This window comes from Heloderma suspectum, chromosome 2 (assembly GCF_057233095.1).
Source record: "Heloderma suspectum isolate Gila_16-S chromosome 2, 16-S_ref, whole genome shotgun sequence".
NCBI lineage: Eukaryota > Metazoa > Chordata > Lepidosauria > Squamata > Helodermatidae > Heloderma > Heloderma suspectum.
The window spans coordinates 111,917,672-111,936,393 of NC_139459.1; the positions used below are offsets into that span (position 1 = coordinate 111,917,672).

An 18,722-nucleotide genomic window follows, 5' to 3' on the forward strand; every position below is an offset into this window, starting at 1 on the left:
TCCCAAGGTTGTGTTTACACATTTACTTTCCAGAACTAAGTCCAGATTGATGAGAAGGTGCCAAACTCCTACAGAAGATAGTAAGCATGGTCAAGTTAAGACAGGGATCCCTGCACCTTTGCTTCATGACACACACATTTAGCAGGTGAAGCTTGGCCCATTACGTTTTGCTCCATGCCAAGGAAAAACTTCAACTGCTTAATTTGTGTGTCGAGCTGCTGTTAAATGCAGAAGAACTTTGGCAGAAAAAAAAGTGGTAGCAACCATATGTACCCCCCCCCCCCCAAACTGCCTTGCCATGTCATAAACCAGAGGTTAAATTATTGATCAAGCAAGCACGGAGAAGTTCAGGAAATGTGGCAGAGACACTCTTTGATTTTTTTTTGTTGACCATCTCAGCAATAAACGCTGAAGAAGGATTTGCAACCACTGACCCATATACCAGCTCAGAGGATCACTTATTTAATATATTTATTTATTACATTTGTATCCCATCTTTTTTCCTTTTGTGAGGGGCCTAAGGTGGCTTACATGATCCTTTTTATCGCCATTTTATCCCCCAAACAACCCTTTGAGGTAGGTTAGGCTGAGAGTCAGTGACTAGCCCAAAGTCACCCAGTGAGCATCATGGCCACGTGGGGAGTAAAACCTGGGTCTCCTGAGTCCCAGTGCAATACTCTAACCACTACATCACAATGGCTCTTCTAGCTCTTCAGACACTATATTAAGAATGTGACATAACAATCAACTACTCTAGATTTAAGTGCAAAAACTACGGAAAGGGAATGTTCTTGATTACTGTATGATGTTGCAGAACATCACCATATCTTAACATTCGAATTCCTGTTTTACCTTTGAATAACTTGACTGAAGCAGAGTTCTGCTTGCAAGAGTCTTCCTAAATGTTTTAAACATAGACCTTTTAGCAGCTGCAGTAGACAGATGTCATCCATGTAGTATTCATTGTGATCTTAAAAAATAAAACAACACCGAGTTTTGAATTATAAACACGATAATGATGGATGTGAAAATGATTACTATATTATCTGTAAGAGCTATCAAATGCCAGCAGTGGACAGAACAGGTTTTTCAGGCACATATATATTCAGTTATATATAGTTTCTTATTCAAAGCAACTGAATAGATAAAATGCTTGTTCAGTAAATGCTTGTTCAGAAATATATTGTTCCATATTCTCCACTACTACTCACCCTTTTCAACTCATTTAAATCTGAGTATTGGTAAAAAAACCCTGCTAATATGACAAAATGGTACCTCAAGATGTACATATGTGACTACATATAATGCAAGGTGTAGGCCTATTGATGGTTACGCTAAAATTATGTATTAAATATTCACAGCTCTGTATAACATTGATCTATGCAATCTTGAAACAGATAGCAGTCTCAAGCTAGGGATCTCTTGAGCAATATTTTTTCTTACTGCATTTGCTAGCATAATTTTTTTTAGTTGCAACAGAAAGTAAAAGCAGCATAGAAAAAAGGCTGAACATACATCAACAATTCAGAAGACCAAGCACCTGTTGTACATAGATGCTGTCTTTCAAATAAGCCAATGGGTCTGTAAGTCTTGAAATTTATTGGACTACTTAGAATTTCACTGTTTCCTCCCACTCTTCAATCAGCAGCTGTTTGTAGCCTACATAAACAGTATTCTACAGTTTGATTTCACAGTTACTGCAAGTCCAAATTGAGATTTTACATTCTTTGAAAGAGTGAAGAGAATTTATAGTTGGCTGAACTTCTTTCAGAAGATAAAGAACAGCTGGCCTTATTCACGATCTGAACTCAGCTTCACTCCGCACAACCATTGTTGAACATCCTACTTTACATGTTGTCCAACAAAGGTGTGGGGTTGCTAGGTGAGTTTTGTCAATGTGAGTTTCCATGGATTGTGCTAGGATTGGGATTGTATGCAAATAACAGGTTTCTATTTATCACTGGAGCCAATACAGTTTTAATGAAAGCCAATATAGAATGAAAGAATACAGAAATCAATTCAGACCAGTCACCTCTTTCTTCACAGGATATATTTAGATGCTCCAAATCAATTCATTAAAAACCTTCCTCTATAACCGTTATTTCAGTAGTTAAAAATATTACTTACTAGTTTCATTTTTTAAAGCAGTTTCTTCTTTTTCAATTGTTACTAATAAATTCTCAGTGAGGTCAGTTCTCTTGCCGACAATTGAAATGCCATTCCAGACATACATCATTTCCTGACAAAAACAAGAAACGAACCTATTCATAAATATCTACAGTAAGCCAATAATAAATATTTATTAAATAATTAATAAAAGTATTTGAACTTCTGAACAATCTCAGGAGCATTTTATGTTCTATATTATATTCCTTTCAAATTAGGTGAAAAACACTAATAATATTCTTAGGTTATATTTTGATACTTTGTAAGAAACAGTTCCTAGTCTAACTCACTGGATAACCGTGAGTTCTGACCTTAACTTCTGCATCCAGGAAATGCTTTTGGAATGGCCTGGAGTGATATATTACATTGTTTCATTAGAATATGTAATCTGCTCAGTTTGCTAAGAGATTAACCCATGTACAATATCTACCCAGAAAGGGACGGAGATGTCAGGGAAGTGCTCATAACCCCTCAAGCAAGGGAGCTTTCATACTGTGCATGATCCAAAAAGGCTGCATATGTCTAAATCTACTTTGCTCAATATTACATGAAGCCTCAATAGATCGTGCCTTCTATTTTCATAAAAAGTTAAAAGGCAAGACAAAAAATAAATAGGTGAGGCTTCTTTGACAAAGCCAAGTGAAAACAGATTCATCCTATGTTATTCACAGGAATACGAACACATATTTACTCTGTCACTCAAAGTATGATTGAAGTAAGTCTGCTGTAAATACCAGAGCAGGTAGTATTAGCTTCACTGGCTGAGAGCCTGCATAGCGTCGTGCTTTCCTCACAGCAAACTTTTCGGTTGGGATAGATTTTCCTGCAATTCTCTGCTTTAGGCCTTCTACTTGCCTACAAGATGAAAAACAGTGGAGTTAAAGAACTAAAACCTAAAAAAATATACAACTCTAATTGTCTACTACCAAGATCCTTTGTCTAACCTCCTCTAGACCACTAATTTCCAAACCTGTGATTAATTCTATCTTAAAATCTAGCTTTATGCACTAGTAGGGTGCTTACACCTAGAGAATGTCAGATAGAATTGACATCTTTTTAAAAATAGACATTTTGGAAGCGTATGTATTACATTTTATTTCACTTTCTTCCAAGGATCTCAGGATGGTATATACAGTCTCCTATCTCCCTATTACATTACATTGACCAAAGAGAATAAAAGACTTGAGTAAGAAGATGGCAAGCTGACTGTAACATTATTTCCTTACATGTGCTCTTATGACATACATAGAAGCTTAAACACCTTGGGGCTGAAAGAGCGTCTCTTCCCATATCTATCTACCCTAAGGTCATCCATCACCTGAGACCCTCTTACAGGTGCCCCTGCCAAAAGAAGCAAAGTGGGTGACTACAAGAGAGAGGGCTTTTTCAGTGGTAGCAACCCGTCTGTGGAATGCCTTCCCCAGAGAGGCTCACCTGGTGGCCTATAGCTTTTTTGGCACCAGGTAAAGAACAAAGTGAGCCTCCATTGAGGGGAAGTTCCAAAGGAAGGGAACAGCCCCTGAAAAGACCCTCTCTCACATTCCTGCCAAATATGCTTCAGATATTGACGAAGAGAAGGGCTTCTACAGAAGATCTTAAAAATCGGGCACTCAAATGGGAGAATGCAATCCTTTAGGTAACCTGGTTCCAAGCTGCTTAGGGCTTTCATGTCCAGGACTCTGGATTGCACCTAGCGAATAAATCAAAGCTAAGATCCCTGTTAGCTAGTTTGGAATCACAAGTGACACTAAGCCCCACCCAGTATGCATGACTGGTTAAGAGTCTAAAAAAAAAATCTGTCCCCTAAAGTTTCCTTTTGAAAAAGCAAGTCTTTCCTGGAGGGGGACGGCAGAGAAAGGGTCAGAAATCACCCAACCTGTAGAAGTCTCTAGCCACATTTCATATCCAGACATAACTATGTTGATTTCTAGCCTACTAACTTCCTAAATCTGGCTCAAGAAGCTTCCAGCAATGCATAGCCAGAGTAGAGACTTATATTCAATAATATATTCACATGCCTAGATATACTAGTTGCGTTACTGGCTTGAGGAGAAGTAGGTAGTGGGTGAGCCTGGGAAAAAAAACATTCACTCAAAAAGAGCATGACAGACCTGCATCCAGCATTCACTTTTGTAAGTACTTTCTCCATAAAGGATCCCTACTTTGGAGTGTAAACACTAGGAGCTAGTGGCGGAAGACACTCTAGTAAATCCCAGAGGAGTTTTTTGTCACAATTTTTGACCCTGCATAAAAACATCTGGTCAAACTCTCTCAGATGAGCAGGTTTGTGACAACGATACAAGAGAAAACAGTTGAAAATGAAACCTTCAAGCCACATGCATTGAAAGGAAATTACTTCCATAGCTGTTTAGTCTAGCTTCAAGCATGCAATTAAAAAAATTACCTAAACAAAGATACAATGTCTTCTCCTGTTGTTTTCACATCAGCATCTGGAAGCATACACAAAATGGCAGCTTTCTGGAACATATATATTGCCTATGAAAAATAAAATGAAAGCATTCAGACCATCTATCATTTCTTGCAACACATTTGTTCATGTGTCATTTAACCATCTTCCTATGAAAACATTGAATATTGCTTCATATATTTTCTTTCCCCTATGATTTTTATGTCGTCATAGCTCCATGATTTACATTACTTCCATAAGGTGTTTTTAATTAGCAGTGGATGCTCATGTTAAGAGTTTCCCTTTTAAAATAATTAGATTAAGTCAAATACCACGGTATGACTCCCTAGATAGATGAAAACTATTGCTCAAGTCTGTGGATGTTCTGATCTGTGGCTTTTAATCATGCACCTGTTGTATGGCATGTGGCTGTAATAAGAAACTATTCACTAAGACTTATCGGCTTCAGTACAGCTTGATCTACTGACTTCAGTTTAAGTGAAATATACATCTCCACAGTGGGACAACATCCAAATAGTAACCTAAGCAAGATGAAGACACAGTATTTTGCCTCTTGCAATCCAGCATTATAGGAACTATGCTGGCTGCAAAGATTTAAACATTGGAGTCAGCAGAATTACTGGAAATGCTGGAAGGCACCACCAGAACTATGGGAAACCTATTTAACAGTATACTCCTACAGGCAGTTTCATATAATATCACAGGTTATGATGCTTTGTATGTGACACAAACAAAGCCAGTGTATTTTTCCAGTAACAGCTATCCGGATAAAATGCATACAGGCACTGTACAAAGCAGTACATGGGCCAAGGAAGGCAGTGGCAGGTGCAGGAATGGGAAATAACTGATCTATTATTGCTTATAAAGCCTTAAGTGCTTTATGTCCTGCATGTCTCAACCAAAGTTTCTACCCATATGAATTCAGTTAACTTTTGTGATCTGCAAGTATGAACATGTAGAGACCACTATAAGGCTTTTCCTATTGACACATTCCACATAATAAGTGTAATGCTTAAAATCTCTTTATTGTGCATGTCAGCCCAATTGCCTCCAGCATATCCATCCAGAAGTATACATTCCTGATAGCAGTGGTGCTGGAATGCAGACACTGTACGAGGAGTTGGAGCAACATCTATAGTGTGGAGCTCTTAAAGATTAGGTCTGTTGCATGAAGTGCTGCAAAATGGGAAATATATAATTTAAAATCCTTAGCATCCCTTCAGCTAGAGATGTATGTATAAGTGGAAGTAGGAAATGTAGGACCTTCTCAGTTGTAGAGCTAAGAACTATGGAATGTCTTGTCCTGGGAGGACTTCTTATAATAGTGGAGCTGTTCTGACTTATTTGGGGAAGGCAATGGCAAACTGCCATGAAAACGTCAGTGCAAGCGGCATCCCTCTAGGGGTCAGTAATGACCCGGTGCTCGCACAGGAGGAACCTTTCCTTTCCGACTTATTATTTAATAATGGTGGCTGTGGAATGCTGGGAGTTGTAAAACTTCTTTCTGTTTAAACATGCATAGGATTGAAGCCTAAGTACAGTAAAACCATTTGATCACTATAAAATGAGCTATGCTGGCAACAAACGCAATTCACCCAATCCCTTCCCTAACCTTGTCAAGAACAAATCCTGCCAGATGTATCTGATCTCATTTTTTGATCAAGTAACCTCCCTTGTGGACTGTGCGAATGCTGTGGACATAATATACCTCGACTTCAGCAAAGCTTTCGACAAAGTACTCCATGATATCCTGATGAGCAAACTAGCTCAAAGTGGGCTAGATAAAACAACGATCAGGTAGGTGGATCCACAGTTGGCTACAGAATCGGACTCAAAGAGTGCTTATCAAGGGGATCTTCTCAAACTCGGGAGAGGTAAGGAGCAGGGTACTGCAGGACTCAGTCCTGGGCCCAGTGCTCTTCAACATTTTTATTAATGACTTGGAAGAGGAGGTGCAGGGAATGCTGATCAAATTTGCAGATGACACAAAATTGGGCAGGATAGCTAATACTTTGGAAGACAGAAACAAAATTCAAAGTGATCTGGATAGACTGGAGTGCTGGGCAGAAAACAACAGAATGAAATTTAATAGGGATAAATGCCAAGTTCTGCATCTAGGAAAAAGAAACCAAATGCACAGTTACAAGATGGGGGATACATGGCTCAACAACACTACAAGTGAGAAAGATCTAGGAATTGTGGTAGATCACAAGCTGAATATGAGCCAACAATGTGATGTGGCTGCAAAAAAGGCCAATGCTCTTTTGGGCTGCATTAATAGAAGCATAGCTTACAAATCCTAGGAAGTACTAGTTCCTCTCTACTCAGCCCTGGTTAGGCCTCATCTGGAGTACTGTGTCCAGTTCTGGGCACCGCACTTAAAGAAGGATGCAGACAAACTGGAGAGGGTTCAGAGGAGGGCAACAAAGATGATCAGGGGACTGGAAACAAAGCCCTATGAGGATAGGCTGAAAGAACTGGGCATGTTTAGCCTTGAGAAGAGAAGACTGAGAGGAGATAGGATAGCGCTCTTCAAGTACTTGAAAGGTTGTCACAGAGAGGAAGGCCATGATCTCCTCTTGATCATCCCAGAATGTGGGACACGGAATCATGGGCTCAAGTTACAGGAAGCCAGATTCCGGCTGAACATCAGGAAAAACTTCCTAACCGTTAGAGCAATACGACAATGGAACCAATTACCTAGGGAGGTGGTGGGCTCTCCCACACTGGAGACATTCAAGATGGGGCTGGACAGCCATCTGTCAGGGATGCTCTGACTTGGATTCCTGCACTAAGCAGGGGGTTGGACTCGATGGTCTTGTAGGCCCCTTCCAACCCTACTATTCTATGATTCTATGACCTTCCTGAAATACTGTAGTAAACTGTAGTAAACGTGCTTGACAAGATTACCTTTTTGTGAGCCAGAATGGAGATAGACATCAGGGGGAAGGCAAAAGAGGTTATGAAGACAGGATAGCTCACTGAGTACAGGGTTGAATTGGAATTTCTAACATAGCAGGTTTGGGCAGAAACATCTCTCTCTTCATCACAATCAAACAAAATATACAGACCCAATCTCCAATGGCCCTTACTCCATTGTAAGGAGTAACTCCTTACTCCCAAACCCTCCACTTTGTTTCCCAATAGGTGGTTGCTGCAGCTCAGTTGGTGATTAAAACAACTTCAGCACAAGTCAGTGGTAAGTTGGACTTGTAGCAGAGAAGAGTACTCAAGAGTTGCTAGAGCATCTGAATACTTGAATTTTAACACACAAATGTAGTAGATGGAATGGAACTCAGAGGGTGCCTATGTTGGGAAAGTTATCATGAACTATAACTATGAAGCGTTATCACCACTTCATAAAAAAAATCTGATCACCCTTTTACCTTTGACCACTTGCTTTCTTTGCAAAGTAGATCTGCATACCGATATGCCTGAAGCCAGTTCTGCTGGAAGGAGTAGCACCACATCAGCTCCCAGTAGCAGAGGTGATGGATCTGTTTCCACTCTTGCTGAGCTGCAATGCAACCCTGGAATGTTACCTGAGCCTAGAATTCAAAATTACATTACAGAAGTTATGTAATTTACTTTTAATGAAGTCTCTAATTCCAATTATGGACTTTTATTTGATAAAAATTGTGGTTAGAAAAGTTACCAAGCTATTCATGTTTATGACTAGCAAAATTATGACTTCATAATATTTAAATGAATAACTGCTATTTTGTGTCTCTGTGTAGGTGTGATGAGGGGGGAGGTTAGGTGGGAAGAAAGTAGGACCATTTACTGCTCATCTTGAGCAAGCGGCTTTGAAGAGGAATGTAACTACACAGAAACATAAACAAGGAGTTTACATATTTGTTATGTACATAGCTTCTTTTAATTCATGGGGTTCAAAGTCTAAGAAGTATGTCCCTAGCATTCTAAGAAATGGAATAGGATACATCTATTCTTCATGAAGGTTTTGCTGTCATGAAGCAAATAGTGGCTCCCTGTGCCTTCTCCTCTTCTCTTCAAAGCTGAGATAAAAGTAAGCCCTGACTTCGTGGCCTTCACCTAATCTTTATTTTTAAATTTTTTTACAGCAGGGTAGTTTCTCCCCGTCAGATTAGCTCACTGAGAATACTTTGCCTTAAAAATGTCACTTTATTGCCAATTCCGTTTGTTTAGTAGATGTGGAAGTTTTGTCAAACTCCAAACAGAGAAACAGGTTATTAATTCAACATTTACATCAGAGGTGGGGAACCATTTTTGGCCCAAGGGCCATATTGGCCAAGCACATCAGAGGCCACATGGCAGCAGTGGCTAAGGCCACTCCCACTGCTGGCATGCCCACATACCCCATTCTCACATACACAAATACACACACACACACACACACACACAGGCAGCAAACTGCCCATGGAAGGAGATCACTTCCTTTTGCCATGGAAAGGCAAGCGACTGCCCATGGAGAGAGTGATCTCTTTCTTCATATGAAATTCACTGCATCAGTGCAGCACTGAAAAGGAGGTGCTGAAAAGGAACTCTGTCCATGTGGGAAGAATTCACTCTTTCCTTTCATGAGCAGTTCCTTACCTTTCTGTGCTACACTCCACTGCTCATGGAGGGGGAGAATGATCTTCATAGGAACTTAGCTACCTTTCCCTGCTGCGTTGAGAAAGGCAGCATTATCACAGCGTGGCAGAGAAAAGCTCTTATCTCCAATCAGGTGCTGACCGGAATAAGAACTTTCCCTGCTTGGGGAGAGGGGGTGGAGCCTGGGGAAGAAGCTGGTGGGCCAGATAGGGAACCCCTGTGGGCGGAGGTTCCCCATGCTTGATTTACATTAAAACGTTCTTGCAAGCAATCCCCATCCTTAAATACCCATTGACATGTAGAAGTGTGAATGTATTATATAAAGGAATTACTTTCTTTTCAATACATCTACTTCTTGCTTTCTAATCAAACTCAGGAGTCCACTGGTTGGCATGGAAGTATTTCCCGTACACACTTCACATCACATTTCTGTAGGTATTGTTCACAGGAAAGATCCTGGTTTATAGCCAAAGATGTGTGAATGGAACTCTGCTCATGAAATGGAGCTTTCTTGCCTCCTCTTCCCACTGAGGCCCCCTGTGCTGGTGGAAAGCCACCCCTGACAATAAGGGAAACATCATAGACTGTGGTGTGGAGAGGTGGTATTGGAAGAAATGGAGGGGACACATTGCTCAAGCAGAAGTAGCTTTCTGCCCATACAAAACACCTTTGGATCCAAATACTTATTTAGATAAATGATACATGTGTGAACTTGTCATTACTTTCAGGAATTTGGTGTGAAGAATATCCTAAAAGACATACAAATTATAAATGCTAAAAAGAGTAATAGAGGTAGCTAAAATAGAGAACAAATATTCAAAGTAGATTGCCCAAAGCCAGGGGTGGCCTACTTGTGGCCCTCCAGATGTTTTGGCCTACAACTCCCGTATGTCCTCATCACTGGCTATACTGACTAGGAGCTGATGGGAGTTGTAGGCCAAAACATCTGGACAGCCACATGTTGCCCATTCCTGCCCTAAGCGGTTTGGTATTAACTTCATACTAATGAAAACATTGTTGCTCAGTCGTTGTGTCCAACTCTTCGTGACCCCATGGACCATAGCACGCCAGGCCTTCCTGTCCTCCACTCTCTCCCAGAGCGTGCTCAAGTTCATATTCATTGCATCGGTGATGCTATCCAGCCATCTCATCCTCTGCCGTCCCCTTCTCCTTTTGCCTTCAATCTTTCCCAGCATCAGGGTCTTTTCCAGTGAGTTTTCTCTTCGCATTAGGTGGCCAAAATATTTGAGCTTCAGTTTCAGTATCTGTCCTTCCAATGAGCAGTCAGGGTTGAAAACCATAGCTTTGATTATACAGACCTTTGTCGGCAAGATGATGTCTCTGCTTCTTACTATGCTGTCTAGGTTTGCCATAGCTTTCCTCCCAAGGAGCAAGCGTCTTTTAATTTCATGGCTACAGTCACCGTCTGTGGTGATCTTGGAGACCAAGAAAATAAAATCTGTCACTGCTTCCATTTCTTCCCGTTCTATATGCCAGGAAGTGATGGGGCCAGATGCCATGATCTTGGTTTTTTTAATGTTGAGTTTCAAAACAGCTTTTGCACTCTCCACTTTCACCCTCAACAAGAGGCTCTTTAGATCCTCTTCGCTTTCTGCCATTAGGGTGGTATCATCTGCGTATCTGAGGTTGTTGATAATTCTCCCAGCAATCTTAATTCCGACCTGTGATTCATCCAACCTGGCGTTTCTCATTATGTACTCTGCATATAAGTTAAACAAGCAGGGCGACAATATGCAGCCTTGTCATACTCCTTTCCCAATTTTGAACCAATCGGTTGTTCCATGTCCGGTTCTTACTGTTGCTTCTTGACCCTCATACAGGTTTCTCAGGAGGCAGGTAAGGTGGTCTGGTACACCCATCTCTTTAAGAATTTGCCACAGTTTGTTGTGATCCACACAATCAAAGGCATTAGTGTAGTCAGTGAAGCAGAAATAGACATTTTTCTGGAATTCTCTTGCTTTCTCCATGATCCAGCGAATGTTGGCGATTTGATCTCTGGTTCCTCTGCCTCTTCGAAACCCAGCTTGTACTTCTGGTAGTTCTCGGTTCACATACTGCTGAAGCCTAGCTTGTAGGATTTGGAGCAGAACCTTGCTGGCATGTGAAATGAGTGTAATTGTACGGTAGTTTGAACACTCTTTGGCATTGCCCTTCTTTGGAACTGGAATGTAAACTGACCTTTTCCAGTCTTGTGGCCACTGTTGAGTGTTCCAAATTTGTTGGCATATTGAGTGCAGCACTTTAACAGCATCATCTTTGAGGATCTTAAATAGCTCAGCTGGAAGACTGTCATCTCCGCTAGCTTTGTTGTTACTAATGCTTCGTAAGGCCCACTTGACTTCACTCTCGAGGATGTCCGGCTCAAGTTCAGTGACCGCACTATCATGGCTATCAGGGACATTCAGACCTTTCCTGTATAGTTCTTCTGTGTATTCTTTCCACCTCTTCTTAATCTAATCTGTTTCTGTTAGGTCGCTGCCTTCTTTGTCCTTTATCATGCCCATCTTTGCACAAAGCGTTCCCTTGATATCTCCGATTTTCTTGAAAAGATCTCTAGTCTTTCCCATTCTATTCTTTTCCTCAATTTCTTTGCATTGTTCATGTAAGAAGGCCTTCTTGTCTGTCCTTGCAATTCTCTGGAACTCTGCATTCTGCATTCAGTTGGATATATCAGTGAAAACATTATCCTGTGTCCAAAACTGTCACATAGGAGCATTTCATCTGGCTGCAGCAGAGAAAGAGATGGGACAGCAGAGCCCACTCCACTGGCTCGGTTGAGAGATCAGCTGCCTTTTGGTTCCTCCCTCCCTCAACTGTTTCCATTTAAGTTGGTCAGCGTAAGAACTTTGTAACCTTAAGAACTGTTGCCTGAGTTTGCTTTATTTTCCCCTTCCAACCCCTGTCCTTTTTCCTTTGGCCCATTTGCACGTAATAAGAAGCCACCAGGGATGGGTCTATTTCCCCCGCAGGGCTTTTTGTTGCGGTAGCAACCACCATTCTTAATATTCAGGGTGCAGCGGAGGGGCACTAGCTTCTTATGTGCAAACCTGTCAAGGGTGGGTTGTTGGGGTGGTTGACAAGCCATTTGCAACCTTAAAACAGCCCATGGTTTGGGGTGGCTTGTCAACCACCCCAACAACCCAGCCTCATTGGGTTCACATGTAACGAGAAGCAATGGTGCCCCCCCAATATTCAAAATGACGGCCACAACAAGAAACCCCATGGGGAAATTCACCCAAAGTGGCTTCTCGTTACATGCAAATCAGGTCAGAGTGTCATGTCTTTTAAATTGTAAGCCTGTGGGCAGGGACTGTTTTTTATTTATTCTGTTGATCTTTTGTAAGCTGCTCTAGAATCTGTTTTGTAGTGAAATGCTTTAAAATAAAGATCTATTAAAAATAAGCTAAACATGTTTTATGAATTAATTGTCAAATTAGAGGCCACGGGCTATTGGTTTCAATGCCAACTCAGTTATAAAAAGAGCTCTAAAAACTAAGAGGATCCTTAAAGCAATATCTCAGATTTTATTATAAAAAGGGTAAATCCATTACCTTTTCAAAATTTCCTTTCAATATGTCTATTCTGGCATCATAAAACAGAATGATGGCACCCTTGATAAACAAGAAAGCGACAATTACAACCTGTTCGCCACCAACACCACCACCACCGTTATGAAGTGAAGAAAACAACCACCACCTTTGGAAACCTCTGAAGGTAAGGCTGAAGGAGGGCACCTGCTTCCGAGAGGTTAGCTTCCCCTGTTCCTGTAAGGGTAACAACATCCTCTCTCAGTACTGACAGTGTATGAGAGCTGACACTTGTAAACAGACTCAGTACTGTATAGCTTTAGTAGAAAATTAGACTATTTCACATACAAGAGAAAAACATATTTTAATGAGACATCATAAAGATTATTAAACTGCTATCAACAAACAATGTGGAAAGTGAACATGTTGGAAATGGAACAAAATACATGAAATTATTGTTGTACTGAAATTCCCAAATGAGATTTAAAATATATAAAAAACAATTCTTCCAGGATTAAACATGCTTTATAATTCTTAACTTATTTCTCCTCAAACAGCTGCTGCAGACAGGCTCCTACCAAAATGTACTTAACAAATCAGAAGCCTGAAATGGGAACACATGCTCCTCACCTCCTTAGAGCAGAGTTCTCCTTCCCTCCTTTCCCCTCCCCCACACTTCTAAGCAGTTTATCAGCCATTAAATCCAACTAATCCAGGATCTCAAACCTACTTCAAACTATGAACTTAGGGGTAGCACTGCTGAAAATACAGTGTAATAAAACAAATAAAATACCCCATTAAAATATTATACTAGAGATTAGATTACAATATGCAGTCTTCCCACGTAGTTCCCCAGGGCTTAATTCTCAGTTCTTACCTAGAATTAACGAAACGTAAGTGTGGTAGAGCAGCAAGGTGAAAGTGCACAGTATGGCCCGCAGACTGGCACCGGAAGCCCCTTCCCGTAACTGCTGGAGACCCAGCTCCTATCAGCAACCACAAAATCGTACTAGGTAAGACATAGTGTTAACATTTCTAGTAGTACTAATAATTTCAAGTTGCAGGGAAAGAAAGGCATGCGAAAAGGAAAGAGTGACCTTCAAGATAGAGTGGCAATTTTGGCAGCCACTGTGTTGTGGAATACTTTTGGTGTAGTAATGCATAACAAAGGAAATATTCAACTACCAAATCTACCCCACATTGGGTTGGATCCAACATAAGCTTCCCATGGATGAAAGGGCTCCTTCTGATCCAGTGAGGCAATCTTTATTGATCCCCCCCCCTCCACAGATCTACTCTGGAGGGTTGGGGGACCCTCTGGAACAGAAGGGGAGGTAAAGCTGGGTGCTGCAGAGTGAGGAATCTGTAAACTTCCACTGTTTTTCAACCAGAACTCAACTCAGGGGCTACTCCCACTCCCAGAATAAAATCTGGACCCAACCAGTTGGTTTTGCCTCATTCATTCTAATACTTGTCGAGTTTCCTACCCTCATGCTGAGTGGCTGTGCATGTCCCCTTCCCAAGGGAGACAACTGTTGCTGCAATTGCATATCTCTACAGCAGGACAGGATCAGCTGCATACTGTCCATGCTTACTATTCACACTGTATTACGTACAGAACTGAACTAACAGTGAGTCTAATTCACTATATCTGCATTTGTTTTATGCTGAAATCTGATATAATAAAGGGCAGTACAAAAACGTTTTATTAAAATAAAGCATTTCTATCCTACCCTTTCTCCAAAGAGTGACATTTTAGCCTCACAGCAAACCTATGATGTAGGTTTGTTATGAGACAGCGGCTGTCCCAAGGCTAAGCAGGATGTTTCATTGCTGAGTATGGATTTGGGATGCCCACATCCAAGTGCAACAGCATTCTAGCCACTGTACCATTCTGGCTGAAATCCAGGTAATTGTTTGGGCATGTGCAAATGGGGTTATGTAAGTAAAACGGCCTATGAGCACAGCCCCATAAAGGGATATACCATTAAATCTAAAACGTATTTTTGCACAATGTGTGTTAATCTGTAACTTTACAACTGTTTTAGCAATGCTGGTATGCAAGGCTACCTGAGTATTGATGGGGGTTAGGCAGCTGGATAATGTGACACCTATATTGCAACCACCTGCACTGGTTGCCAGTGTGTTTCCAGGCCCAATTTAAACTGCTGGTATTGACCACCTTCACTGATATCAACTTGCCTGCACTATAAGATCATTGAATATTGACGTTATTGTTATGGTTTCAAATTTATTGTTGATGATATATTGTAAATTTACATGTTGGGAATCACCTTGGGAGGGGTGAACCCAAAAAGGCAACCCACAAACATTTTAAATAAATAAATAAATAAATGGGGGGGGGGATGACCAGAAAAAGAAATAAGAAGTGTGTGTGTGTGTGTGTGTGTGTGTGTGTGAGAACAGAGATGGAAGTGTTGAAAAAGCTGTGGCTGCAAGAACAGAAAAAGGGAAGGGAACAGACAGGGTGAGGAGAGAAAGAATGTGACTGTGAAGGCTATGGAGTGGAGAGAGAAAGGAGAAAAAGCTAACAGAGAAAGTGGTTCTGAGAGAGCATGCTATGTGGCATAGAGATAAAAGGGGACTTTATTGTGAAAGGTTAAATTGAAAATACAACATTAAAATTGTAACAGAAATGCACTTCCACTATTAATGTAGCAATGCAGCCCTCTGGAATTAATAAAAATGCAGAAGTGGTCCTCAAAGTGATAAGAGCTTTGTTCGATAGAAAAGCACCTGAGATCACAACCTGTTTTGTCAAGACTGAGATGCTAAAAAACAACAATAATTTATAATGGCACTTAAATATTGCTCTATTGCCCTTTGTCATGTAAAACCAAGGAAGCAGTCAAAACCCTTGAATGTTGCTTGGGTTTGATAATGGGCTGGATGATGGTGAATAAACTGAGGTTAAACCCAGATAAAACAGAATTGTTGCTGGTCATTAGAAAGCCCGATTGGGATTCAAACTGTTCTGGAAGGGCTTATGCGTCTCCTGAAGGATCAGGTACATAGCTTGGGAGCTGCTCCTTGATCCTATGTGGTCCCTGGATCTTAGGTGGCAGTGGTGGCAAGGAGTGTGTTTGCACAATTATGCTTGGTGCACCAACTCTGATCCTGAGTCAGTCTGATTTGGCAACAGATATCCATGCCTTGGTTATATCATGTTTAGACTATTACAATGCGCTCTAAGTGGTTATGCCCTTGAAAAGTGTCCAGAAGTTACAAGTGGTGCAAAATGCACCAGCCAGGCTTGCTAGCTAGAGCACAGTATCAGAACTATATTACATCTGTCTTGAAAGACCTGCACTAGTTGCCAGTTGCTTTCTGGGCTCAATTCAAGGTGTTGCTTTTAACCTTTAAAACCCTAAATGGCTTAGCACCTGTCTATATAAGGGACCATCCATCTCATCATGGGTATTAAGATCTGCAGGAGAGGCTTTTGTGAGGGCATCATTACCCACAGAGGGCTGTTTGTTGGGCATGTGTGAAACAGCTTTCTCCTGTATCACTCACTAACTGTGGAATGAGCTCCCTCAGAAACTGATTTGTTCCCAATCTCTTGACTTTTAGAAAAGATGTGAAGACACATCTCTTTAATTTTGCCTTTTAAGTTAAGCAGTTGTTTTAATGTTATAATGTTTTCAATATTCTTATTTTTATTGTTTTAAGGTTTTATTCTTTTAAATTGCTGTGCACCACCTTGATGGCTTTTTAGCAAATAAGGCAGTATATAAATGTTAATAAAATAAATAGTTTTAAAACCGCAAATTACTTCAAAACTTAAAAAACAAGTTGTACATGATCAGCTGCCTATTCCTATAGTTCCCCAATCCATGGTATCGGAGCAGCTTAGCCAACAACAGCCAGAGCTTGTCCAGGTGCACTATACTCTTGGCTTCTACACCGTGCAAGAATTATGAATAGCGTAAACAAAATTTAATACCCTATTGCCTGAAAACCCAATAAATTCTAGAAGCCGGAGGATTCTTCCTGGTAAAAGAGACAGCATCTACAACAGACAAGTAACAAGAATTCCATCAGTTTTATATATACCACTCAACACCAAAATATTTCAAAGAAAACGGGCAAAACCTAAAAAAAATTCAGCGTACATTCAGATAACTTTGAAACATTACAATGGTAGGCTGCAGCAGATGTACGGACAAAATTCCGAAAGATCGCTATTATTCCAACACAAGCCTGAAAAACTGTGAGTCTTTAATTGTAAAAATCACAGCATTTTGGATCATATTTGATGTAGGAATTTGTGCACTGAAAGCTAGATTACATTTGAAAGTTAAAGATGCATACCAAATTGAATGCTCCTATTCCTAGTTGCACACCTCCTTCAAATTGGTGGTATGTTTCATTCCTGCTTTTGCTGTCCTGAGACATCTGGAGAACTTGATGACATTCTCTTTTGATTAAAAAAAGTTTTCAAGTTAAATGGGATGATAGAAACTGCAATTAATATAATATACAACAATGTAAGATTAGCAGAAATGCACCTGCATCATTATAAATTAACTGCACTTATTTTGAAGATTTAGCTCATCATGTGACAACTTCTGGCCTCATCCAAATCTAGACTCTCAAAAAATATTTTTGCTCAGATGTCCTGTATTAATTATATAGCACCATCACTGCTTATCAGAGTAACAAGAAAAACACAGATACCTTCCCTAGGAGAATCCGATCATAAATTCAACAGAGGGCAAGCATTTAGTACTCGGCTGCCTACAAATACAATAATTACACAATTTCCTACTGGCAAACAGTTGTTGGGGGACTGAATGAGCTCTTGGAAGTTAAAGTAAATCTGCCCTGATTTCCTTTCATTTTCACCATTTCCCCATTACCTTTGTAGTGACAGAGAATTAATTCGCTGGAATATGCACACAACAACAACCTAAATGTCATAGCAGCATACTTGTATATTTGGTAACTTGTCCTGATTTTGAGGCCGCCCTTGATGAAATTGATCATATTTTCATCCTGGGGGAAAATGTTTAAAAATATATTAACCAAAACAGTGTAGTTCTGAAGATCATATCTATATGTGGACTTTTAATTTGAACAAATTGCCTGTGAAACATATACATTGGAAATAGCTTGAAAGGTAACATTTTTATACTTATAAATGAAGCTTAATATAGACATATGTGTAAGGTATACGTAATCAAGGAAACACTCTTTATATGTAAATGCTTTACAATTCCATGTAAATGCTCTCCAAATGTAAAACTGACAGAAATACGTATTTATACATCAATCAAGCAAAGTTTATTATATAGTCACAGACCCATTCATATTTATATATCCAGCCACTGAAATGGGACACCACTAGATGGTGCTATAAGGATCTAAAAATAACTTGATATAACAACAACGACAACAACAACAAGACGACAGATGCATGAAACTTTACATCTCCTGTAATCCTTAGTAAAAACAAATATTGAATACTTCATTGAACTCTGTCTCATTCTTGATTCAGTGCATGTGCTGCTGGATATACTCCATGTATATAGTATACCATGGGTATACTTATGTAAAGAGCAGCATGATCCATAATTAGTAATGAACTATTTAATCATTAAGATGTATTAAGTTTATCTTGTGATACAGGGACTATATGCCAGCTGTCAAGGAATACAATCCTAAATAGTTAATACAGTATACAAGATCATGTGTAGGAATATAGCAGTTAAGTGTGATTTGGCCAAAAAGTATCTTACTAAAGTCTAAGAACAATGGTTATGGAACAGGTAAAAGCCTTTCCAGGTATCATTACTAATAGGAAACAGAATGGCAAGAGCTGTGATCTGTAGAGGTGTGACATGACCCTTACTTTACAGTGGAGAGGCAAACAACTAGATCTTCTAAAACATTGTCTGAGGGGCCATAGAATGCTAATGATTTCCCCTTCTGAGGTAGCAGACCAGGGGTGGGCAACATGTGGCCCGTGAGTCGCATGTGGC

General features: G+C 40.2%; 1 protein-coding gene across 3 annotated transcripts in view; it reads right to left on the reverse strand.

Moving 5' to 3' along the window:
- Positions 1-18,722, reverse strand: part of TTC39B (tetratricopeptide repeat domain 39B) — a 97,644-nt gene that overhangs the window by 4,580 nt on the left and 74,342 nt on the right. For all 3 annotated transcript variants that reach the window (XM_084834535.1, XM_084834534.1, XM_084834533.1), the window contains 11 exons: positions 17,672-17,736; positions 17,053-17,158; positions 16,685-16,750; positions 13,595-13,703; positions 12,887-12,954; positions 12,742-12,801; positions 7,981-8,142; positions 4,571-4,662; positions 2,901-3,021; positions 2,128-2,239; positions 853-970 (listed from right to left, as the gene is read on the reverse strand). In XM_084834535.1, coding sequence (XP_084690661.1) covers positions 853-970; positions 2,128-2,239; positions 2,901-3,021; positions 4,571-4,662; positions 7,981-8,142; positions 12,742-12,801; positions 12,887-12,954; positions 13,595-13,703; positions 16,685-16,750; positions 17,053-17,158; positions 17,672-17,736 — 1,079 coding nt within the window. The remainder of the gene's footprint in view (positions 1-852; positions 971-2,127; positions 2,240-2,900; positions 3,022-4,570; positions 4,663-7,980; positions 8,143-12,741; positions 12,802-12,886; positions 12,955-13,594; positions 13,704-16,684; positions 16,751-17,052; positions 17,159-17,671; positions 17,737-18,722) is intronic.